This window comes from Zosterops lateralis (assembly GCF_965231275.1).
Source record: "Zosterops lateralis genome assembly, chromosome: 3".
NCBI classification, from domain to species: Eukaryota; Metazoa; Chordata; class Aves; order Passeriformes; family Zosteropidae; genus Zosterops; species Zosterops lateralis.
In genome coordinates, this window is record NC_139764.1 from 110,767,441 (window position 1) to 110,793,109 (window position 25,669).

General features: G+C 48.2%; 1 protein-coding gene across 2 annotated transcripts; it reads right to left on the reverse strand.

Annotated features, from left to right (window-relative positions):
* Positions 1–1,023: 1,023 nt before the first annotated feature.
* Positions 1,024–25,453, reverse strand: GATA4 (GATA binding protein 4; the record flags this gene model as incomplete). Of its 2 annotated transcripts, none has more annotated exons than XM_083857410.1 (6): positions 24,653–25,453; positions 5,819–5,985; positions 2,904–3,029; positions 2,294–2,381; positions 1,898–2,043; positions 1,024–1,206 (listed from the first exon to the last, which is right to left on the reverse strand). In XM_083857410.1, exons 1-6 carry the CDS (start codon positions 25,176–25,178, stop codon positions 1,024–1,026), a joined length of 1,236 nt encoding a protein of 411 aa, XP_083713536.1. In that variant the 5' UTR covers positions 25,179–25,453. The 2 variants fall into 2 exon arrangements, with proteins under 2 accessions (XP_083713536.1, XP_083713535.1); XM_083857409.1 differs by having other exon boundaries at positions 5,819–5,988.
* Positions 25,454–25,669: the final 216 nt, after the last annotated feature.

A 25,669-nucleotide genomic window follows, 5' to 3' on the forward strand; every position in this document is an offset into this window, starting at 1 on the left:
GGAAAGTGGGCACTCACAGTACACCCAAAATAAGTGACAGTCAGATTTCACCAGTGGCATCCAAACCAACATAAAAATAGGCAAAATAATTAAATTATCTGTCTGAAAAGCAATGGCACAGCAGCGTTAGAAGAGCATCTTTCACTTGCTGTGCCCTTGAATCATCTCTAAGCCTGGCTTGTTGCTATCCATCAGGGAAGAGCCCAGCCATTTCCTCCAGGATTTGATGACCAGCATGGGTCTCATCTACCTTCTTCCAGAAGGTTCCTTCTTCCAAAATCCCCCTTTGACTTTGGACAGACCTACTTCAGGCTCAGCCAACAACCTTTTGGAAACATAGTCCCACGATTTTGTGGTGATAAATAGGAAATGAGTTACTATTAAATACAGACATTCATGAGCTTTCCAGACCATCTAGGAAAATGAAGACAATGCTCTACATGTGTGAGCTGAGGAGGAAGAGGGATGTCTCTTCTTTTCTCTGCTCTGCATCATATCAAATCCACTAAAGCCACTGAAGAATCTCTAGTGAAGTCTGTTCAGCAAACTGTCCTGGAACTGGCTCCATTTGGTGGAAGATCATGAATTTGGGTCATGAGAAGACAATGGCATTTTCTTCTGTTCAGGGGAAGAATGGTTGGTGACAGAAATGTCTCTGCTCCACCATTGTCTGAGTCTTAAAATGCCAGATATTGTTAAATAAAACTCAAGAACTGTGTCCATCTCTGTGTTTCTGGCTGTTTCATAATAAGTGGTGACAGTCAGATAGAGAGGCTCATTTAAAGTGGGGAAAAAAGGTTTCAAATCCTTGAGTTACTCTGAGATTTGAGTCTTCTCTGTTCATTTCATAAGAGCTCCCCTACACCTTGGATAAGTTCTCTTTACCTCTTTGCTGGAACATTTCATAAGAGGAGAGAAGGCAGGAGAGCAGGGGAGGTGGAGACAACATTGACTTAATAATTACGTGGCATCTTCTTCATCTCTCAATCGCATCAGCCTGGAGTTCACAGGGAAAGGGCCAGGTTATGCAGTTATGATGTCCCCGTGGTTCTCAGCCAGCACCAGGCTGTTCCAGGAGTCCTGTTTGGAGCTGGTTTGGGGAGACTGGCTCATGGCTGACTGGTAAGCCTGGGGGGAAAGCTTCAGAGCTGAGATCGCAGGGTGAATGGATGATCCATGTCCGGACATGGCAGAGACTGAGAATGCCTATGGAAAAAGGAAAATGCTGTGAAAAAAGCTTCAAACCTTAGAGGAACCTTGTGAATCCCTTTAATATGGGCTGGTGCTGGTGTAAAAATATGTCTGGATTTGCTGAAGAGCTGGAGATGGCAGCCTATGTGGGACACTTTGGGCAGGCTCTTTCCTCCTCTCTCCCTTTCCTTCTAATTCTAGAAACACTAAACAATTTTGGGTTTGAAGAGACCTTAAAGATCATCTCGTTCCCACCCCCTGCCATGAGCAGCAGCAACATCTTCCACTATCCCAGGCTGCTCCAAGCCCCATCCAGCCTTGGATGGGGCACCCACAGCTTCTCTGGGCAACCTGTGCCAGGGCCTCACCACCCTCACAGGGAAGAATTGCTTCCCAATATCCAATCTAAACCTGCTCTCTTTCAGTTTGAAGCCATTGCCCTTTGTCCTATCACTCCAGACCCTTGTAAATAGTCTCTTTCCATCTTTTCCTGCAGCTTCCTTGTCTTTAAGTACCTAAGTAAAGTTTTGAGGATGTTCTCCCCATGTCTACCATCCTATTTCCCGTTTTTTGTTGTTGTTGTGGTGTTTTTTTTTTTTTTTTTTTTTTTTTTGTTTTGTTTTTTTGTTTTTTTGTTTTTTTGTTTTTTGTTTTTGTTTTTGTTTTTTTGTTTTTTTTTCCCACTGCCAGCACCTCCCCTCCATACCTGAGAAACAGGGCTGGGGTGCCCATAGTGAGATGAGAGCCCGGGTTCTGTTTTGATGGGGCGCATTTCCTCGGTGGTCGTGGTGCTGCTGCTGCTGCTGCTGGTGGAGCTGGTGGTCGGGGTAAGACTCTCACTGCTGGATGGGCCTGGGAGAAACGAGAGGGTAAAACAGGCTTTTTCCAAAGACCTTTCAGCACAGAGCTGTGCCTGCTCACCCAGAAGTTAGTGTGGTAAAAATGAATTTTAAAAATAGTTGGAAGGGTGTTCAGGTATTTAGACATCTCCCATTTTTTATAAATTGGGCTGTTTTGCCATTGGATCTCTAATTCGAGGGCACTGTGGTCAGTACACACACAAATACACATAGTAAAATAAATTCCTTCATTCAACACTTACCCGCAGGTGCCTTTGTTTTGTTAAGGTTCTTAGGCTTGCGTTTCCTCGTCTGAATTCCCTCTTTTCTCATGGCTAAAGGCCTTGGGACCTGTGGATTCAAATAGAAAAGCACACTGGTTTCTGAATGTCCTTAAGGTCATCTAAGAGGACATGATTCCAGTTCTAACTCATGGTTGAGCTGGTTTAATTGAAAGCAACAACAAGATGGAGCCCAAATTCCCTGGTCAAGAGAGATTCAAGATGTGCATCCAAATGGGAATAAGAAGGCAGATCACACCATGGTATTGAGTGTTTTAAGGCCAGAAGGGAACTGCAGCTCATCTGTTTGTGCTTCTGGCTTGGCTTTTTTACTAAAGTGCCTTAATTCATGTAGGAGGAATCTGGGCCTGGTTTTATTAGGTTTTAAGATTTATTTGCAAAGGAGGCCTGATTAGTGAGTGAGAAATACCCAGCATGCACATCCCCTTGCAGGTATAAATGTGATTAACCTTGAGGGGGACTAAAGCCAAAAGGACAGCAGGAAAAACATCTCCAGGAGAGCACAGAGGTGTGTAAGGAACCCATCCCACAGCCTGGTGCCATGAACACCCTTCCCACAGCAAGGATTTACCCCGTGGAGCTTCATGTAGAGCCCGCAGGCGTTGCAGACGGGCTCCCCCTCGGCATTCCGGCGCCAGAGCGTGGTGGTCGTCGTGTGGCAGTTGGCACAGGAGAGCCCAACCCGGCGGGATGCTGACTGTGGGGACAGCAGAGCAAGGAAACATGGTCAGCCCTGCAGTGCCCTCACCAGCAGTGCCTCACATCCCAACCCAGCTCACTCCACCAGGCCTCAGGGTTCCCTCTCCTCTTGCCGCTCTTATTTCTCTGGCTTTTTCTCTTTGTGCCTCTTTGCAGTTGTCCAACTGCCTCTTTCTGTCCATCTTGTCTTTCTACTGACTCTCAGTTCTCATGGGCCATCTCAGATGGCACCAGAGACATGAAATAAAATCATTAAGGTTGAAAAAGATCTCCAGGATCATTGAGTCCAATCTGTGACTGATCACCACATTGTCACCCAGCCCAGAGCACTGAGTGCCACGTCCAGACCTTCCTTGGACACCTCCAGGGATGGGGACTCCAACACCTCCCTGGGCAGCCCCTGCCAATGCCTGACCACTGTTTCAGTGAAGAAATTTTTCTTGATGTCCAACATGAACCTTTCCTGGCACAGCTTCAGGTTCTGTTCTCTCATCCTGTCCCTATTCCCTGGGAGCAGAGCCTGACCCCCACCTGGCTGCCCCCTCCTGTCAGGGAGTTGTAGAGGGCCAGAAGGTCCCCCCTGAGCCTCCTTTTCTCCAGAATCCCACATCACCTGAACAGAGCCCCAGATCTCCAGCAGCTCTAGTGGCAGCTTAGAGACTCCCTGCATGTGTGCACACCTACACTAGGTTGTCTGGATCTCAGGCCATCCTGCCTTTTCCAGCTCCCAGGCCCTTCCAGGCATCGTGGCTTTCCCAAGAAAATGTTATCAGTACCATAAATGTTACATATTCCTTGCTTCCTTTGTGCTATGTTGCTCAGGGGGATGATTAAAAAAAAAGTGAAGCTTCCAGCAGCATTTTCCTCCTCTTGATAAAGAGGGATAATAAATAGGAAGTCTCACTAATGAATTAGTGCAGGGAACAGACAGGAAGTTTCTTTTCTGGATGAACTGGTTTAGTCAGGCTCAGAAGGCAACAGGAGAAAGCAACGGGCTTGAAGCTGTATAAAAGACAAGTTTTGAGCTGGGCAGCAGAGTGGGAGGTGGAGGCAGAAAAAACCACATCCTCCACACCTGCCTGACCCTTCAAAGCTCAATCCTTAGGGGCCAGTAAATGAGAGAGGGAAGGTCCTGTGTGCAGGGGTCAGATCCTGCCTGGATCCCTCTGTGTCTGGAAAGGATTTTCACAAGAGGGCGCTCGGTGCCCGCGGCTGCTGGCAGCGCTCAGGCTGCCGCTGTCACTTTTGTCACTCGCCGGGGACGGCTGGGTTTGGTCACAGTCAGGGCTGAGTGATGCCAAGGGCAGGGCAGGGTGGGGATGGAGCCTCGTGGAAAATAAGGAGTGTGGAAACATGGCTTTCAGCTGGCTGCTTTTAGCTTGGGTTCATGATCTTGGAACTTTATGAAATCGTAGGATGTTGTAGGATCATAGAATTTTAAGGGGTTGGAAGGGATCTTAAAGCTCATCTCGTCCCACTCCCCTGCCGTGGGCAGGGACTCCTTCACTAGACCAGGTTGCTCAAGGCCTTATCCAGCCTTTCAACACTCTCAGGGTTGGAGCATCCACAGCCTCCTACTCTGGGTAACCTATTCTAGTCTCACCATCCTCCCAGTAAAAAATTCTTCCTAACAGCTAACCTAAATTTCTCCTCTTTAAAGCTGTACCCATTGCTCATTTCCTGTCACTCCAGTTCCCGATGAAGAGTCATGGCTTCCTTGTAGCACCCTTTAGATACTGGAGGGAGCTGTGAGGTCTCCACAAGACCTTCTCTTCTCCAGGCTGAACAGTCCCAACTTTCTCAGCCTGTCCTGATGGACTCTTGTCCTTGGGGACACAGAGACCCTCTCAAAACCCCTCACCAAAACATGAAGGGAGCAGCAGATTATCAAAACACGGAGCTCACAGAATCATGGAATGTTTTGGGTTGGGAGGGATCTTAAAGGTCATCAAGTTTCATCCCCTGCCATGGGCAGGGACACCTTCCACTATCCCAGGCTGAGCCAAGCCCCATCCAGCCTGGCCATGGACACTTCCAGGGATCCAGGGACAGCCCCAGCTTCTCTGGCCAACCTGTGCAATGGTCTCAGCACCCTCACAGGGAAGAATTTCTCCCTAATATCCCATCTAAACCTGCTCTGTCAATTTGAAACCATTCCCCCTCGTCCTATCATCCTTGTAAATAGCCTCTCTCCATCTTTCCTTTAGGCTTCCTTCAGGAAAGCTGCAATTAGGTCAACCCAAACCTTCCTCTTTTCCAGGCTGAACAATCCTGTTCCTGTCCCCCAGGTTCCTTGTGCATACCCCACTCTGACCCCACGGGCTTTGGGATACCCTGACCTGCCCTACAATGGGGGCTTCACCTCACCCAATGGATCTGGGAGCAGAGTATCCAAAAAAAGTATACAGAAAATTCACCATGAAGTGAGGGGCTCACCCAGCAGTGACCAGAGACCCCTGTGGCTAAGAGAAGATGGACTGGTACTGTGCTGGAACTTGAAAGAGTTGCCATTCCTCCAAATATACCTGCAGTGATGCTAAAGCAAAGACTGGCTTCTGCTGACCTGACACCACAAATCCCAAAATCACCCCATGTCCTACAGCCCCTTCCACTGCCTGGCTGAGTGTCTGGAGAACTGCTCTGGGCAGTACTCAGGGCATCCCAAGGATGAGAAAATCTGGCTTGTTTTGAAAGTCTGGGCAGATGGAATTGAAACACCCCTGGCATCTCCATCTGGCTGAGATTTCTTTGCCTCCTCCTCTCCTCAGGTGTGTGATCTGGACTCACCAGCCTCCTCTGGGGTTTGAACAGGGGCCTGTTGATGCCGTTCATCTTGTGGTAGAGCCCGCAGGCGTTGCAGAGGTAGTGCCCCGTGCCGTCCCTCCTCCACAGCGGGGTGGACATGGCCCCACAGTTGACACATTCTCGCCCCTCCGAATAATCGTCAAAAAATTCTGCTGCCAGGATGGGAGAGAAGAGAAAAGACTTGGTTAATTAGGTGGCTGTAGCTTTAATTGCTGCTCTGCTTCTCGGTTTAGCCCAGAAGGAATGTTTGAAGAAATCACAAATATTCGGATTTTATAGGTTGCAAGAAACAGGTCTTCCTTCCCCAAAGGAGCCCCCTTTGGGATTATTGGGAAGAGGGACTCCTTTCCCTGCCATGCGGGCACTCCTGTGGAAGCAGGGATGTGCTGGGACACGGATACCAGGAGACAGAAATAGAAACCTTTCCCTTTTGCTCTGACATTATCCAATTTTCTAGATTGCCCATAGCCAGGGCCAGTAGATTGGGGCAGGCAAACAACCCTGGTTACCATCAAGGCAGATTCCTGAGACCACAGATAAACACAAACCCCACAGAGGAGAACTGCCCAGAGGTCAGGCAGCTGCATCTCAGCTGGGCAGGCAAAACCATTCCATGTGCCCTGCTCCCCATGGGAGTGCTCCTCACCCAGCCCCTCTGCTGGAGAGAATGTCTGCAGAGAGCCAAGGGGAGGTTGGTGTGCCTTCATCCCATTCTCTGCGTGGAAAACATCTCCTGAATTACAGGAATCCACACCTACAACATGAAGGCTCCGTGCCCAATGGAAGGAGGTTGGAAATGGATGGTCTTTAAGGTCCCTTCCAACCCAAACCATTCCATGGTTCTGGCATTCAAACCCCAGCTCAGGCGGGATTGTTGGGAATTTATGTGTGTTAGAAGCTCAGCTTTTGATGGAAATCTTTGTCGTGTTTGCTGCCACACTCCAGGGCTTGCTGCATTCACCCACTGCCTTCCTGGTGCATTCTGCACTAGGGCTCAGCTGCAGGTGGGATGTGAGGCACAATTGAGCATGGAGTGATATGTAAAGAGGGAATGCATTTAAACTGACAGGGTTGGTTCAGATGTTAGGGGAAAAAATCTTCCCTGTGAGGGTGGGGAGGCCCTGGCACAAGGGGCCCAGAGAAGCTGTGGCTGTTCCATCCCTGGAAGTGTCCAAGACCAGGTTGGATGGGGCTTGGAGCAACCTGGGAAAGTGGAAAGTGTCCCTGCCTATGTCAGGAGCATGGAATGAGATGAACTCTAAATTCCCCTCCAACCCAGACCGTTCTGTCACTCTCTGAACTGCCCTGGGCTGGGCCAGGCCAGTCCCTCTGGCTGTGGCAGGACCGGGAGGTTCAAAGGTCAGCACGACACAGCTCGAATGCATCATCCTTTGGAAAGACACAGCTCACTCCCTGTTCCCTGCAAACCCTTCCAGAAATCAAGAACATCACTGTGTTCTTTGCTTGTCCACCTGCTTTTTACACAAAAATCTCAGCTTCCTGCTGGAAGACAATTGCTCCCCAAGGAGCTAAACCAACAAAATTTGGCTTTTTGCTGAGCTGTGCCTCAATCCCGTGTGGATTCTCTGATGTCTAGCACGGGTTATGTTCAGACACGGCCTTATTTTCTCTTTTCCCCAGACTATTTTTGGAAAATCTGCAGGAAACTGCATAACCATGAGGTGGCCAAAGGACAAAAAAAATTAATGAAGTGGCGCCAGTTAACAGAGACAAATATTCATGTGAGCCTAATTCTCCCTAGAAAATTTGGCTCAAAAAGGCAGGAGATTACACCGTGTGCCCATGGGGAAATGGTAGACAGCAGTAATTTATTATACCTAAGCATCTCTGGAGCCAGAAAAGCAGGAATCCAGTATTTCCCCAGCAGCTTAGGAAAATCTCATCACCCTGGAGCAATTCTGGTGGTTTCAAAAAGATGGGAATCCCTCCAGGTGATTTTTGTCCACATGGATTCAGTGATACCATAACCCTCACTTTCCCCCTTAAAATGACAATTGAGTCACAGCCAAAATCTAGATCAAATAAACTTCCTTAAAAAGAGAAGGGATTGGAGCAGCTGGTCAGGAAAGAACTCGTTTCCTTGAAAAATCTCAAGGAAGGAAAACATTTCACTTTTTTTTTTTTTCATCTTAGAAGTTGTTGAGGTTTTTGATTATAATTTTCCAAAGAAAAAGCCAAAGTATTTTCACAGTAATTTTTTTCCTGTAAAAATATCCCTTCTTCTTAGAAAGTAATTCAGTACAGAGTTGTGGACATAATCCAGGGAGAATTCAGCACAGCCGAGGTAATCAAAAGGTGACAGTTAAAACTTGAGTGATTTGAGTTGTGCCTGTGACTAATGACAAAATATTATCTTTCTTGGAGATTTTTCCACCAGGAAACCAAAACATGAAAGTTTTTAATCAAAGACAGAGGAGAAAATTCCTGACAGTCCCTTGGAAATATTAAGAATTGGGCTAGATCTTGAATAAGAAGGTCCCTCAAAAACTGTCAAGTATGGATATATTTCTGATTTTAGAAAAACGTAACTCTCCTATCTTCTGGTAATAAATAATTTGTCACCAAATGTTGAATGTTATTTCCCAAGAGTGGGACACCCAGCTCTAGTGCCACGTTATTTTCAGTGTTGGTTTCTCACTGATGCCCAAAAGACCGGTGCAAACCTGCCTTGAGACCTGCTCCCCTTTTCCATCTGCATTTGACTGATATTCTTCCCTATTTATTTGGTGCCTTTGGGTTGGTTTTGGGGTTTTTTCCCACTTTCCATGGGATTTGGACTGGAACTGGATTTGGTCTCTCTCAAGGGACTTTCATAAAATCACAGAATGGTTTGGGTAGGAAGAGACCTTAAAGCCCATCTCATTCCAGCCTCCTGCCATGGGCAGGGACAGCTTAAACTATCCCAGGTTGCTCCAAGCCCCATCCAAACTTTCACTGGTTGAAGTTTCCAAAAGTCCCCTTCTGCTTCCGTGGCAATAACATTTGTGAGACTTTCCCCTCTCAGCAGCAGGCAAAGGTGATCCTTGTGAATGTTCATAAACAGGAATCACTGGTGTTTGAGATGGGAAGGGACAGACTTTGTTCCCAGGCTCCACGCAATGGGTGGCTCTCCCTAATCATAGCCCATATCAGATGGGTGTGTCCCCTCTGGGCACCACCCAGTGCTGAGTCAGATGACACTGGCAGAATGCAACCTCATTAAAAACAGTCCTGACAGAGCAGGGAGAGCTCCTTGACCTAGGGAGATACCACCTGGAAGAGAGATATCCTCACCTGCTTTAGTGAATGCTTTGGGATGGCACAGAAGGTGTCTTGGGAGCTACTGGATGTTGGCTTAGGGATGATGAAATGGGCTTGGTGTGTGTCATTTATTGAACAAAGGGTTGTTTGCGCTCTAAGGAAGTGGGAAACCAGGGACTGGATTTCCTTGTAAAGCAAATTATGTTTTTATAGTTATTATTTTTATACATATATAAAATTTCGCAGCATCTCTAAATTCCAGGATGAAGTTGCTGAGGGGAACTTTCCTTCTGGCCACACATCCCCCCCTGCTCTAAAAACCCCTGAAAATCTACAAAATAATGAGAAAGTATCACCTGGAGACCTGCAGCCTGTGCAGTTTGATGTGGGTGGGTGTCCAGAACCCAGGAAACCAAAATGTTTTCAGGGCTAAGAGCCCACAGGACCCATGATCCACCATCAGGCTGAACTAAATTGGGCATGGAGGTCACCAGGCTTCAAATGCACTAATTGTTTAATTTGTCACTGTTATTAATAATGGGGGATTAAGGAGACTCCCCAGGAAAAAAAAGCAGCAAAGTGTTTCCTTGGCTTCTGGCTTGGGGCTGGAGCTCTAAATCCTGGCATTATGAGATCCCCTGACACTTATTCCTTGTACTTTGCAGCCGGGAAAGGAAACGTTTATTCAGGCAGCAAATGGCCCGAGCAGCTCCCGCAGGGCCCTGAACAATGAGGGGGGAAGGAAAGGCTCCCCCAGTCCCACTCAGGGCAATAATTTCCGTTCTGTGGCACAGGAGCCGCTGCCTGATAATGGAGATTTATGGGTCCATCCGGTGACCTCTGTAATGGCCCTTCTGCTGGAAAGATTTACACCCTCTCCCAAAGCCAGGTACAGCCAGCACTGGGACAGGGTTGAGGGAAAGGATTTGCTGATCAGGCTGAGGAGGACGTCAGCCCACGGCTGGAGGAGCCTCGTGTGTGCTGAGTGGCCTCATCTCCCTCCCTGAGTGCTCAGCTTCCCCACGTGCCTTTGCCAAGCCCTTATCTTGTATCTTGGGATCATTGGGTCCTTTTTATGGGCTGGGTCCTTGGTGTTGACTAATCCTGATGACCTTCTACTTAATTCTTCATAAAACCCTGCCTTTAGTCAATGAAGGAGCTTCTCACATGAAAGTGGGTCATGAAATCTCACTGAATGACCAGTGGAGAGGATGGATTGTGTCCCATCCCTATCCTGATCATCAGCTTGTTGTGTAAAATGAGATTTTTTTTCCCTCTCACATCTACTGTTTATGAGCACTGCAAGGTCCCCAGGGCAGGAAGTGTCACTTGTGTGTTGCACAACAGCTTCCTAATCTTGGGTGAGGCCTTGAGTGTGCTCATGTCAGAAATACTTTCCACAATGGGATATCCAGTTCCCAGGGAGCCAGCAGTGACTCCTGAGTGGGGCACGGGGGTCTGGTAGGGAAAAAAGAATTCTTGGATGTGGCCCTTCATGACACTTGGTCATTGGGAGTGGCCCTTCACATCCACTGAGATCGACCTGTATGGACAATGCTGGGGTCATCAAAAAAGCAGATTGGAGCTTGCCCTGCCAGGCCACACCTCCAGCACCTCTGGCTCACCAAAGATCTGAGGAATTTTGCCTTCCCAAACAGGAGGACCAGATACCCACTTGCAACTCAGCCCAAGGCTTGAGCTGGAGAGTGGCTTGAAGTGACTTCTTTCCATCATCTCTGCAAAACCCAACTCTGCCAGCCTGGCACTACATCCATTCCTAAGTCCAGACCTTTGGGCTTTTCTTTAGCAACCCATCCCTAAAAGTGGTGTAGGCAAAGTTGGATGAGGCTTGGAGCAACCTGGGATAGTGGAAGGTGTCCCTGTCCATGGCAGGGGGTGGAAATTGATGAGCTTTAATGTCCCTTCCAATCCAAACCATTCAGTGATTCTATGATTAAATCTGTTTCCATTGGAGAGATCACCTTGAATGCATAAACCTGATGGATCAGGACCCTAAGGAATGATAACAGAAAAAGGAAGGATTTTTGAATCCTTCAGTTCAGAGCCAGCATCCAATTTATGAATTTCTCTTCCCAAGCCATCCTGTGGAAGGGGACAAAGAGCCCTCCCTACCCTGGTCTGGGTCAGACCCTCCTGCATGAGAAACAACGAGGTTGTCTTCTACTTCCCTCCAGCCCCCTCCTGCCTTCACCCTCTCTGGATGGAAAGAGACTTCCATTAATATAGCACTGGAGTTTTGTTTACAGCTGGAGAGATATTTGATATCAACAGTTCCCCTTGCAGAAGTGTCTTCTCAACCCAATGAAGCAACTCAGCAAAGGAGGAACTGTCCTTCAAACACAGCCAGGCCACTTAGAGGCTCTAAACAGAGCCTGAGAGCAGTTTTCCCAGCAGAGAAGCAGTTTCCTAAAACAATTTGTTATGATAAGAGGTGAGAGCCACGATCCTGTGTATACACAAACCCCAAATGGACTCTCAGGGGCACTCACAGCTGAGGCAAAGAACATGGACACCCTGGAATCCCACCCAGGGCACCCTCACCTGCTTCAAGGGACAGTCACAACAGCATGGCAGGGGAAACAGGATTTGCCATTCCCAGACACTTTGTCCCAAATCGCAAAATCGTTCCCATTAAAAAGTGGCAGTTTGGAAATCCTTCCTACTCCTTTAAACCAGCATTCTGCTGCAGCTAGAGGAGCTGGAAGTCACGTCTTCTATTTCTTTGGAATGGGTCGAGGTGTTTCCATGAATTGCGTGATTCCAGAAGCTGAAGATTCAAGGGGAAAAACCCACCAAAAGGTTTCTGGTCAGATCACAGCCAAGTTAAAAGTGCTGGTTGGTCCAGGATTGTGGCAGAGGAGGAAAAAGAAAGAGGAAAGACAAAAGAGGAATAGGCAAGGAGTGACTACAAATTTTAAAAACTCAAATTTATGCTTGGGGGAGCTCTGTGGCCAAAGGAGAGCTGTCAGTGAGCCTTTCCTTTGTCCACAGGGACATCACCAGCTTGGCACACAGGCTGGGATCAGAAAGTGAGGATGGAGCTGATGGAGCCAATGGCGTTTCTGTAAAAACAGGTTTTGCTCATTGGCTTTTTCCCCTCAGCTCCCTCTTCTTTTCCTGTTTCCTCTCAGACAGAATTTGAGGAAAATTCACCCAGGGTTTTAGAGATTAATGGGATCTACACACAGGGAGAGCAGGACAGTGCGTGTCTTAGCAGTGCCCATCACTGGGCTGGGTGCTGTGGGAATGTGGCTCCCTGCTCTCCCCTGGTCTGGATTAACAGAAGGCATCACCCATGTGATTCAGGATCTGCAGGAAGTGAGGAACTAGGTAAGTTCCCCACACTTAGTCAGAAACATGGTTTCAAGCAAAAAGCGTCATTGTGCAGCCTCACAGAAATGGCTTGATGCCATCCCAGAAAGTTTTAGGGTTTATCTGACACATCTGTGGTGGAGAAAATGGCTGTGTACCCACTTAGCTGCCTGGGCCAAACAGTCCTCCCTCTGAAAACATAAAGACCCTACTTATTGCTGAGGAAACATTCACCCTACAGTCTGGCTTTCCAGAAGGCAAAGAAAATCTGCTTTTTTCCCCGTCTTCGCGAAAACACCACGGCGAGACATTTCCCGTGCAACCCTTCCCAGGCCAAATGTTTCACGTCAAGGCAAAGGGAACATTGTGTCCCTCCCCTGCAACCCTCCCCGCTCTGCCTGCAGCAAGCCAAGGTCTGTGGCACACACCATTGCCAGCAGCCAGGAATACTCCTTTCCTTCGTGGATATGTTTTCTGTGCTTTGAAGGACGGTGGAGGTGGAAGCAGCCAAAGGACCAGCTGAGATCGTGTGCAGGAGGGCCACGGTGGGAAGGTTGGGCAAATTCTGGGCCTGGCTTGAAATTCAGTCTTGGCTCTGCAAGAGGATGCCCTTGAGCAAAGCTTTTCATCTCATGGTGACACTGTCCTTTTCCCATGACAAGGAATGACACTGGAGGGGGCCAAGAGGACAACTTTCAAAAACCACAGCTGGAGAAAAGAAATGGATGGAAGAAGGGTGGGTGGAAACAAGCTGGATTCCTCTAAATCAGATCTAAACAGTATTTTGGGAAGGGGCAGGACCTGGGGGAAGGGCTTACCTGGTTGCTTGGAAAAAACACTGACAGCTCCTCAGCACACCAAAACCACCACAGCCCAAACCATCCAGCCCCATGGTTGTCCCAGAGCTTAGTGGAGAGACAGTCCACACACACACACTGAAGGACCATGTCCCACATCCCAAAGGTGCACAGCCTGCTCTGAAGGAGACAGGAATGAAGACATCCTTGAGGGTCTTTTGGTGGGAGCCTCTTGGCAACCTCTCTGAGAACAACCTGGTGTCCAACAGCAGCCTCTGCTGACTGTCAAGTTGTGCCTGAGTGAACTCCCACCCACCAAGGTGACCTCCCCTTTCCTTACTCCTCCTTTCAGTTCTTACACTTGTAAATATCTGAGGCTCCTCTGATAAACAGGAGATTCCTCCGCTTATCGACTGTCCAAATATTTTTTAACAAATCTCAGATTAGCAAGGAGAGCCCAGGGAATGGGCAAGATGGGATCAGCCACAGCCTGTGGTCTGCTTGGCAGGAGGCACCTGGAAATGGTCTTTCTCTCTTTTGACAAAGAAAAAAGAGCCACAGCCTTGCCCTGTTTGAAATCTGGCCCATCTCCAACTGGATGTTCCCATCCAGAGACTCTTCTTTGATGGCCTCAGGGAAAGGACAGTGAGGAAAAAATGAAGAGGATCAGAAAAGCGTGGGGATTTGAAGTGCCACGATCCCTCCTGGGCAGCTGTTTCTGAGTTGGGAACAGGTCATGGATCATGTGCAGCCGTTCCTGGTGTCCCCACAGGGGACCACAAGCAGGTGTGCTGTGGAGTCCTGCCAAGCTGCTGCTCCATGGCTGAGTCATGGGAATTGGCCTTATGGCTGTGGGGTGACTGGTGAACCAGGGCCAGCTTCTGGATAGGTGGTGAAGCCTGACCCTAAGCCCAGCCAGCAGAATCTGGCCATGTTCAAATGTTCTGAGACCCTAATCACATCCAAACTTCTTCCCAGGAGCTGCACCAGGAGCTGCTGGGTTCAGGCTGAGATGGTTTGTGCTTGGACCATGCCAGGGGCTAACAGTTATCTCAGAATCACAGAATATCCTGAGCTAGAAGGGATCCACAAAGATCATTGAGGCCAACTCCTGCCTCTGCACAACCCCATGATCCTTCACCAGTGATTGAAGATTATGGTCTGTTGGATTTTCATTAGGAGATGGGGGAATGTCCATCCTTGGGCATTCCAAAGCCTCATCCACATGCCTTCAGCCACTGCTGAGGTGATTGTCCTGCTAGGGATCTTAAAACGTGCATTTCTACAATCCTACAACTCCAGAAACTCAAAGTTTGAGGTGATTTTTTTTTTCCCACATCAGGAGGACAGACATTTATCCAAAGGAAATGGGCAAAATCTTTCTTGTAGGAATACAATCAATTGTATTATTGTTATTATATTTGTGTGCATGTGGTATACACACATATAAACATGTATTTGTATATATACACATAGCATGTTCAGAATGGTTTGGGTTGGAAAGGATCTTAAGCATCATTTAGTTCCAGACCCTCTTCCACAGGAAGGGATACCTGAGAATGCCACTGTAGCAAGTTAGAAATCATCTCCAATCAATTCTTTCTGGTTTTGCTATTAAAATTACTATTATTCTGTGACCATATAGAACTTAGCTATATAGAATGGTGTTTGCATATATATTTATATATATGTGCACAAATGCATGCATATATATATATATATTTTAAAAAAATTATATGTGTAAAACACATATGATATATTAAAACCCTGCACTTTATAATTATAAAACATGTCTATGCCATGTATAGGAACATGTATAGGAATATATGGAATATGTAGGACTGCTCTACAAGTCCAATCCCTCCCTGAGCATGACAACACTGACCAATACTGAGATATCCAAACTCCCTGTCCTGGTTCTGTTGTAATTTCACTGATTTAGACACAGGCTCTGCCTCCAACTCGGAGCTGTCCCACTGACAAATCCCACTCAGAGGAGCTGCACCAGCACAAGCCAGGCCAGATCCCGGCCTCCCAGCAGGACTGCAGCCAGGGACAAACAAAAAGGTGTTTACTACGGCTCATCACAGTTAGGAGGGGACAGCGAGTTTGTCTAACCCCTGGCCCTTCTCTTTTCCTCTTTTATTAGTTATTCTGGACGTTAAGTCAACTCAGCCCCCGAGCAGGGCGGGAGGAGGGGGTGATAAAGCATCTGCAAAGGTCACTTTGCAGCCCAGGCCAATAAAGTGGCAGGTACCGAACTTGTCAGGGCCACATATAACTTGCAGTTTTTCTAACTCAATTGATTGGACTTTTTATCTAAAATAACAGGCATTATAAGATAGGCGAAAGTCGAGATAAGGGGGAAAATTGAGCAGGCCTCGAATCAAGATCAGCCTGGGGACAGTTCAAACTCCCACACCTGCCCCAGAGGAATCAATGAAAGTTTCTTGGCGCCGTCAGCTCGTTTTGAAACGCTGATGGAATTGGGTGAACTTTGAGACCACGGCGTTTATTCTTTGATTATAATTAACCTGCTCACCCGTTGTTATTGATTTGTGTGGAGGGAGGTGGCAGAGCCCTGACTGGGATGTGGGTTTGGGATGAGAAGTGAGACAAGAATGAGACCCTTCCCTGGCTCAATGGAAGGGAATGCGAGGGGGATTTCACCCTCCTCCTTGTGGTCCTACTTATTTTGGGAAGTGAAAAGACCCTCAAGCCCAGATCTTCATGTCCAGAGGGGCAGGATAAATTATAGCATCCCTCATCTGTCCCAGGGAAGTAAATAAAGGACTGAAACATGGGAAAAGTCATGCCCAGGATCCAGAGCATCATCTCAGCCCAGGGGAATGTGAGGAAGAGACATCCCCCCCAAGCCCCAAACCAGCTGCCCCTCTCATGCTCCACACCACCCAGGCATGTCCCAACCCAGAGTCCTTCCCAGCAGCCAGCCCCCTGGGCAGGCAGCCCCTGGGGCCAGCACTCCCTTCCCAAAATAATCTCAGACATCTGGGACCACACGTCATTCGGAGGAGTCCTGATGTCTGGGGCTCAGGGCCTCACTGATTTTTTTTTTTTTACAGCTCCAGCACTGCGAGCCCTGGATGTTGAATAATGGTGGCTCCCTGGCATGCAAATCCAAGAGTCTGGCTTGGAAACTCATAGGAGTTTAAATAATAAATATTAGGGGGGGCAGTTTGCCTCGTCTAGGATTTCAGCATGAAGAAATCAGGGTTTTCCAGCCTCTCCCTTGTCCAGGAAAGCTGTTCTTTCCCTTCCTGAAAGAGCAGAGCCTGATACATGATAACAGAACTCCGGAAGCTGGAGCTTGAAGGAAAATTGAGGTGCACCAAAGCACGAGGGCTGGCAACAGCCAGGGGTGAGTAGCTGGGACTCCAGCAAGAGGGAGATGTCTCCTGAACTGTCTGGAGGTGTCTGCAGACCCAAAGGAGGCCCTCGAGGTCAGAGGACAACCTGAAATTTGTTTAAATATTATGGACACAGGGAGCTCCATGAGGAAAAACCAAGAAGAATTGGCAAAATCTTGCTTGGAGGGACCAGTGTGGTCTCCCTGCCTCTCCCTGCTTCGTCTCTGCCCCCAAATTTGGGTTTTAAACTTTTAGGAGAGTCTGATGGCAATGGGAACCTCAGCCCCATCCCAGCTCCCTGTAAATCCACGGTTCTGGAAGGATCGTCCAGCGGAAAAGGGCTGAGCTCTGGGAAGCAGAGCAGGAGGAGAGAGAGGCATCCCACCACGGGACCTCTCCTGAAATGCTCCCCCGGCAGACACCAACTTAATTCCCAGGGATTAGGAGGAAGCATTTCCAGGCAGCGATTTTGTTATCCCACATTCAGAAGCAATCCAGTACCAGTCCCTGGTGGAGACGGGAGATCAGCCCTGCGGGATCCCTCATCCGGCTGCCCTCACCCCACCTCTGCTGGAAAAATTATTAATTTTTGGCTTTCCAGGAGTTGTTTCTTTTCCTCTTACACAAAGTTAATTTGAGTCTCTCCCAAGGCTGGTGTGAGTGGTTCGAGCCCAGCTGGCTCTGATAAGGGTCTCACAAGCTTTAGGGGTGACTAAAAATAATTTAAAAAACATCATGAATTCCTTCATGCTGCAGCATATAAACGAAGTGGCCACTTCTCAGGGAAAAAAAAGGAAGGTCCCACTGGATTTTGGGGTTTCACCTCCCTGAAAACACATGTAAATTCCCATGTAATTTGCAGTGGGCTCTGTTTCTTCCCTATGGAATCTATTTGCATGAGCCTGATCCTGCACCAGCTCCCAGTGAACCTCCTTGTGTTTTAAATCAAGGATGGCTTCAGCTCTGAGCAAGGAATGTGGGTATTTTTGAGGTTGTTTTTTCCTTTGTCACAGTCCATACAGAATCTGTGTTTTAGGGGATGGCTGGTCCTAAAAACCTGAGCAGGTTTGGCCTTAGAAAGACAGAGAAAGCAAAAAGACATTGGAAATACCCAACTTAGTCCCCCCAAGCAAAGACTTCATTCTACAGTTAGGTATCCACCTCATTAAGCAAAAAAACCCTCTGTGCCAGCAAATTATTGAGAAAAAAAATTAATCACCGGGCACTTCTTGAAAAAGAAAAAATTATTTTCTCTTGCAGTTGACGCTGCCCCAAATTTGGCTTTAAAATCCAGGTCTTGCCAAAACCCCGAAGCTGAAACATTTCAGCGCTGATGGCGGGGTCAGATCTGCGTCCAACTTGGAAAAATCTCTGCCTGGCTCTTCTTTTGGAGCAGACCCAGCACCCGCCAGTTCTTTTTTTTTTTGGGGGGGGATGAGAAAATCCAGCCCGAGCTTATCGTATTAAAAAAGAAATCGCCGCCGAGCGCCGTGAGCGTTTAAAAAGGTGCAGGAGCATGGGGAATGCTGCAAACTCAACATACCCTGCAGCAAAGAGCTCTTAGAAAAAAGGGAAAAAAGGAAAAAAAAGGAAAAATATGGGGAAAAAATGGAAAAAAACCCAACGTTTTTGGGGTAGGTTTAAAAACACGGACGTTTTCAAAAGAGCTTCTAATGCCACTCGTGCCAACGGTGCTGGAATTATTTTCGAAGGCGGTCGGGCAAGTGCAAGCGCCCGTGTGTGAAAAGACCTCCGTGCTCAGGGCTGGCAGATAATTGGGTTTAATTTGTCATTACAAATGTATTTACAGCTCAGGCCCGGTCACCGTGACCGATGATGTGGAGAAGACTTGGAAAGGCAGGAGAGGTTTTCATATTTTGCCATAATGTGGGATGTGATCGTAGACAGCTGCAAGAGTTCTGTCCCAAGAAGGAGAAAGAGCAGTTTTTCTTAAAATCTAAAAAAAAAACCCCAAACCCTCGGTCCAACCCTATAATGAAATTTGCTTCTATAATTTGGGTTAATTTGGGAGGTCAGAGCAAATTCTCACCTATTTCCCTGGTTATTTAAGCAGCGTTTCTCACTCGCACACCAAAGGCGAATTTACACCTTCCTGCCAGACGGCAGCGCGGATTCTGACCCGCCGACAAGGTGAATATTTGGCATTTCCAGATATTCCCATCTGCCTTTTTGCAATCCTGCAGGCATAATTACACACATTCCCCACTCCAAAGCAACTCAGACCTGTAACAACCCAACCTGGCCATTACAACCAAAGGGTTTTGGCAGCATAATCAAGTTTTTTAAGCTCTCATGTCGCCGAAACATGCAAAAATCTGCATTTCTGCCTTTCCCTCCCAGCATCAGCAAAACTTTATTTTCTAAGCCTACAGACTGAGCTCTTGAGGTAGATTCCCACCTGGTTTTGCAGCCAGCAATGAGCCCCAAAGGGGGAGCAGACTCTTTGTCAAGTTTTTTACAGTTGGGTTGCAAAAGCCTTGAAGGACCCAAGGCTTCGGCTTCCTCTGCCCTGTGAATCCCCAGGAGCGTCACCGAGCATAGGGAGATCCCTGAAAATCCCATTTCTGCACCTCATTTTCATTAAGGAAATTGCAGGGAGGGAAGGACACACCGGGCTGGTGTGCAGATTTGGGAATAAAACCTCTCAAAGTTGATATATTTGCATTCCTTTTTTTCCAATGCTCGCAAAGCTCTGCAGGGCTCAAGGAGAAAAAGCTTCAGCCCAGAGCATTGTGCTGATGAGAAACAAAACTTCTGAAGGTTTTGGGACAAAATAATCTTCTTTTTTTTTTTTTTTTTTTTTAATTGAATTTTTCCTTAAAATTCCACCTTTATTTTAATAGCCCCTGCAAATATCCTCCCCCAGAAACAACAGGCTGCATGCCTTCAGGCACATAAAATGCCACTTTTTCACCCACCTTGGAATTTTATTTGCTGTTGGGTGCTTTGTTGGTGGTTTTTTTTTTCCCATATATCCTTAATTTTTCAGAGTGAAATGGTTTGCCCATTGAAAATATCCCTCTTCATTTGGGAGAACCAGTTTTGGGGAGCCCCTTTCTGTCAGCCCAAGCCAAGGTTTTCCCATCATCAAAAGAGCACAGAGGTGTCAGGATTGGGACGGGTTTTTCTTGGAATACTCTGCCTGATAAACTCTCATCCGTTTCCAAGAATTTTGCCTCTTTCCCTTAAAATTTCTGGCAAAAAAATATGTAGAGGGCAAAATATAAGCTGTCTCTTAAAAAAAAAAAATATCGCTGTTATTGTTGTAGGGGTAAAGAAATACACACAGATGGATGAAAAAGAATTAATCCTGGTTTCATAAAGCCTTGGGTTAAACACCACCATCTACTGCCTTAAGTTTTACTGCTCTACAAAAATTTGTGAACATTTATATTCTATACCATCCCATGGGTGTTCTATGCAACATAAGTTGTGCTTGGTAATGCAGTGCAATTTTTAAGTAAGGAATTGAATTATTAATAGGGGTGACAGAGTATCCGTGGTGGTGTTATTTTAATTATTATCACTGATACATTTGCAATTTAAATTTTACTGCCTGGGGGCTTGGAGGGGGGGAATAAACACTTGTATGTTCAAGCTTGATCTTGCTCAGAGATTAGAAACCCTGACTCTGCTGGTCTCATCCCAAATCCCAGACTGACGGGTGACAATTAAATTAGGAGGGAGAGCAGAAGGTGGATTCAAACCCGGAGGGGGGAACAAAGCCCTGGGCGAACCTTCCGCGCCGGCGGGGCTGAGGTGAGAAATGCGGGCGCTTGCGAAACGGGGGACGGAGGAAAATGCAGACACGTCCTACAGCCCCATCCCGATGTCCTACAGCCCCATCCTGATATCCTACAGCCCCATCCTGATATCCTACAGCCCCATCCTGGTGTCCTATAGCCCCATCCCGATGTCCTACAGCCCCATCCCGATGCCCTACAGCCCCATCCTGATATCCTACAGCCCCATCCTGATATCCTACAGCCCCATCCTGGTGTCCTATAGCCCCATCCCCATGTCCTACAGCCCCATCCCGATGCCCTACAGCCCCATCCTGGTGTCCTATAGCCCCATCCCCATGTCCTACGGCCCCATCCCGATGTCCAGCAGCCGCATCCCGATGTCCTACAGCCCCATCCTGATGTTCAACAGACCCATGCCGGCATCCTACGGTCCCATCCCAATGTCCAACAGCCCCGTGCCGATGTCCTACAGCCCCATCCCGATGTCCTACAGCCCCATGCCGACCTCCTATGGCCCCATCCCGATGTCCTACAGCCCCATCCCGATGTCCTACGGCCCCTTCCCAATGTCCCACAGCCTTTACTGCCATCCTACATTCACATCCCTCTGTCCTGTGGCCCCATCCCGATGTCCAACAGCCCCATCCCTCTGTCCTGTGGCCCCATGCTGACGTCCTACATCCTCATCCCGATGTCCAGCAGCCCCATCCCAGTGTCCTATAACCCCTTCCCGCTGTCCCACAGTCCCTTCCCACCGTCCCACAGTCTTTCCTGCCATCCTACACTCACATCCCTCTGTCTTATGGCCCCATCCCTCGGTCCTAAGGTCTCATCCCTCCAGGATCAGGGACAGGACGATGCTGTGTCCCCCCCCCCATCTCCTGCCACCCCACAGGGACTGGCCACCTTGTCCTTTGGTGCGTGGGGAAGGTCAGGGGCTGCTTGTAGGGCAGAGGGTTGTAACAAATGCCAATGAATCACTGGAAATGTCAGCCCCGGGATGCGACAGGGCAGATCTCTTAGCATCCCTGTGGGAAAGCTTAAGATCTGGTTCCCAATCTCTCCCCCACCAGCAGCAGAAAGGACATTTTCCAACCCAGTGCCTGCTCCAGGCTTTGATCTTCCCAGATGCTGTTGCTGTGTTCCAGCAGCGCCTGTTTGAGGAGCCCTGACTTCGATTTAGCCAAAAAAGAAAAAAAAAGACAGAAAAAACAAAACCCAAAAAGCAGCCACCAGGAATGCCCAGAGCCTCCATTTCTCCCCAGCCACTGCAACCTCCACAGCGATGCCACAGCGAAAGTAAAATCCCCGCTGTGAGCAAAATAAAAGGGAATGAGGGTTGGCAATGTGGGATCTGAGCGTCCTTCCCCAGCCTGGAAAGATCCAGGAGGCAGCGAGGGGTGGGATGGATGCGCCCTCCATTCCCGCTCCCTCTGCCTGGGGAAGGGACAAGAGCCAAAACTGCCCATCCAGGGGAATTTCGGGAGCGAATTCAAGAGATTTTTGGCGCTGGCGGGGAAGTCTTTTGAGAGGGGATTCTGCAGCTGGTCCTTTTCATGCCTCATTAAGTCGGGAATTCACAGTAACTCCATCGCAGGCGATGCCTGGGGCAAGTTCACTGCCTCGACCACAGGCTCTGATCCTGCTCTTCGGGGTAATGAAATCAGTCACCAAACTTACCCTGAAAAGCCCAAATTTGGCTTTTTGAACTCGCACCAGGGAAAGTTTTTCAAACGGGCCCGTGTGTTCAAATGGGACGTTTTACCCCACTTTCCCAGTGCTTTCTACCACGGTTTAACCCAAGCCAAAATCCCTCAATTTAGGGAAAAAAACAAAATCTGTATTTCTTTTAATATTATTTTCTTCTAGTACATTTTCACTGATCTTCTCTTCCCCGTGTGTTGCTTTATTGTTACAGGGATATATTTATATAAAAAACAGGGGAGAAAAGTCATGCCCAATTGCATAGACTGTGAATTGCTATACCTGCCTATACTTCATCTGTGTTTTTTTTTAAATTATAATAATTAAAATTTTAATGACCCCAGGGGTGCTAAGCATTTAGCACTACCCGAAGGTGTTGGTTATTTCTCCGGGAAAAGAAAATGAGAGCTCTGCAAATACCACTCGATTTAAAAGGGTTGCGTTTCCACCTTGAGATTCCTCGCTGTGCAGAGAATAAAATTTACTTTTAGCCCTAAGAAAAGGCAAAGAAGGAGTCAACTCAGGGGATTTCTCAGGTGCTGACCGGGCTCTGATGTGGCATTAAAGTGGGTCTGTGATGGGAGGAATCCACAACGGTGTGTTCCCCCCACTACATCTTTCAGTTATTTTAGGGTTTTTTTATCCCACAGGGTATTTTTGCCCTTAAAATCATTCAAATAAAACCTTTTCCCAGCTCAGAAGCCCGCAGCCAGCCTCTACATCCTTGATTCAATTCTCTCAATGCCCAAAGCATCGCTCGGCTTCAAGGAGGGACCCGGCAGCGGCCGCGTCCCGATTCTGGGAAAAATGGGAATTTCCCAGAGAAATTGCCCTCCAAAAATCCATTTAAAACTCACTAACTCTCAGGCAGTTCGTTTTATTATTATCTTCTCTTTTTTTTAAACCAAACCCCAAGCATTTTTGTTTTAAAATGCGAGTGTTTTCCATGTCCAAGGCAGTAATTAGCCCCGCGCTAATGAATTCCCGTGCCGAGAATCCTCCACCCGAGTCTGGACCTGGCCCTGAAGAGGAGCCCCGGCTCCTTCCTCCTTCATTAAAAACCATTTTCTGGACTGGCTGAACTCATCCCTTCTTCCCTAAAGTGCTATTTAAACCCCTATTTTTTTTTTTGCCATCAAACCATCAGGGTCAAAAACCTTCAAATCCCCGCGTTCAGCCCCTGGGACTTTAAAAGCTGATGGGTGTTTCTGCAATTCTTCATTTGCAGTGTTTTCGGTTTCGGTTGTTTTTATTATTAAAAGCCCTTCTGAAACTACTGCAAAAATTAATTATTTTTTTCCCCTCCAAGGAAAAGATGGCATCATGGTAAAATACAAATATCCATATGTGCTTAGTGATATTTAATTAATATTAGATGGTTTAATTCATCCTGATTTTTTTTTTTTTCCTTTATGATCCACCTTCTCATGGCTCCCCAAAAAAACATTATCTGATTGGCTAAAATTTCATCCTTAGTCTGTTCCTCGTTTTGAGAAATTTTATAAAACCTAAAGAAAAGCACAAGATGTTGGCAAGGCCAAGTTTTCAGTGACGCCCAATTTTCCTTCTTTTAAACATCTTAAAATAATGTTAAATACAACCCAAATCCTGCCGGACACGATGGAAAAATCACCCTCCAAAATTCGAAATTGTGAAATAGATCTACAGAAATTTGGGGTGTTTTCTTTGTTAACCCCGAGCCCAAAGCCGACAGAAATCCCTTCGTGGGGAGGAGGCGGGAAGGAAAAAAGGGTTTGTGAAACCCACGATGCAAAGATTTGCCTGAATTTCTCTCTCCTTTTATCCCTCTTCCACCCCACGGAATTTAAAAGTGTTATTTTAAGCCGTTTGGAGCAATTCTTCATGGTGAGAACCAGAGGAATTTAATGAAATGAAAGCCTGAGATGGCCCGAGATCAAGGTGAGTTTTTTTGGGGTAAGGAGACTCTGAAAGACCAGGATTGTTCCCCAAAAAGCACCATTATAAATGTAGATTCATTTCTTTTAATCCTTCTCCATCATCTCTCCCACCTCAGCTCCAAATTTCTCTTTGCTCTCCCTTTTTGTAACCCAACTGACCTTTCCAAAAAAAATTTTTTTTTAAAAAGACCAGAAGGTAAAACAGCCCGAAGGGAAGATTTGGAATTGATGGGACCCAACTTTGATTCCTCAATGCTCCCGGTTTTACACCTAAAGGCAGCTCAGGAATGGGTTTCCTGAGCTGGGAACACTGTGATCCTGCACCCCACAACCATCCCCGTCAGAGCCCCTCAATCCCCTCTGAGGCTCTGAGGATCCAGCAGGGCCTCGGCTCCAGAGCTCATCATTCCTTGCCGCTCCAGGCCTGCCCTAAAATTCATTTACTTTTTGAAAACAGCGGGTTTTTTAGGGTGCTTTGAAACGATGATTTCGCAGAATAATCAAGAATAAGAACCCCAAATATTTTCCAGCTCAGACAGCGCCAAACCCGACACTCCAAATTCCTCCTTCCCGCCCTTTTCGCTTTTACACAGGGGGGTCCGCGCCCCAAAATCTGAGGGGATCCCGGGCCCAAAGCTCCCCTCCCGTGTCCCAGCGCGGTGCTCACCGATGTTGGCGTGTCGGGCGGCCGCGGGCGTCCCTCGGCTCTGCAGGTTGTGCAGCATGGGGCTGTCGAAGGGCGAGGAAGTCCAGGTGGTGGCCATTTCGGGGCTCATGTAGGCCGGGTAGGGGCTGGAATAGGAGCCGCCGAAGCCCCTGCTGTACTGCTCCCTCCCGTTGGCAGAAAGGTTCAAGGAGCTGCTGTAAGCCGCCGCCGCTTCCCGGGATGAGGTGACCGGGATGGGGGTGCTGGTGGAGAAGGAGAACCGAGGTGACACGGGAGGGTGAGAAGATCCGGGGTTGTAAGCGGCGCTTTCGGCTCCGGGCTGAGTCCAGATGGAGTGGCTGGAGACGGGGCTGCCTTGCTGGGAAGAGCCGGTGCTCTGCAGGTAGGGCAGGCTGGGGAGCATGGAGGTGACCCTCGTGGTGGGCACATAGACGGGGGACGCTGCGGCCGCGCTGTGCATGAAGCCACCTGCCCCCTCGTACGCCGGAGGGCCGGGGTTGGCTGCCATGGCTAAGCTCTGGTACATCTCGTGTTGGGCCTCCCCAAAGCCCAGCCGGCTCCCCGGCCGCGATCCAGAGCGATGGGGAGCTGCTGGAAAACCCTCGGCTCCACTTTTTTATTATTTTTTTTTTTTTTAATTATTCTTCCCCCAGCAGCAGCAGCAGCAGGTCTCGCGTGGGCTCAGCCTTCCAGCCAAAACCAAAACAACCACCAAGCGATGCGATTTTCCTCCGGACCAACCCCCCCCTTCCCGCGCGTTTCCCCAGCGCCCACCTTTCCCCCCACCTTCAACAGGTCCCGCCGCCTCTTCCAGACCCCAAGCAAGAAGTCCGGGTCTCTCCGGAGGGGATATTTAGCTCCCGCCTGGATTTTAGCTGCTCCCACCGGGCTCCATCCATCACCTCCCGCCCCCCCCCACCCCCCCGCCCTCCACCATGAGGCTGGGCTGTTTAAAACCCTCGGCCAGTCTCCTCCTCCCTCCCCCCCGCCCGCCCCTTCCAGCACCCCCCGGGGGAG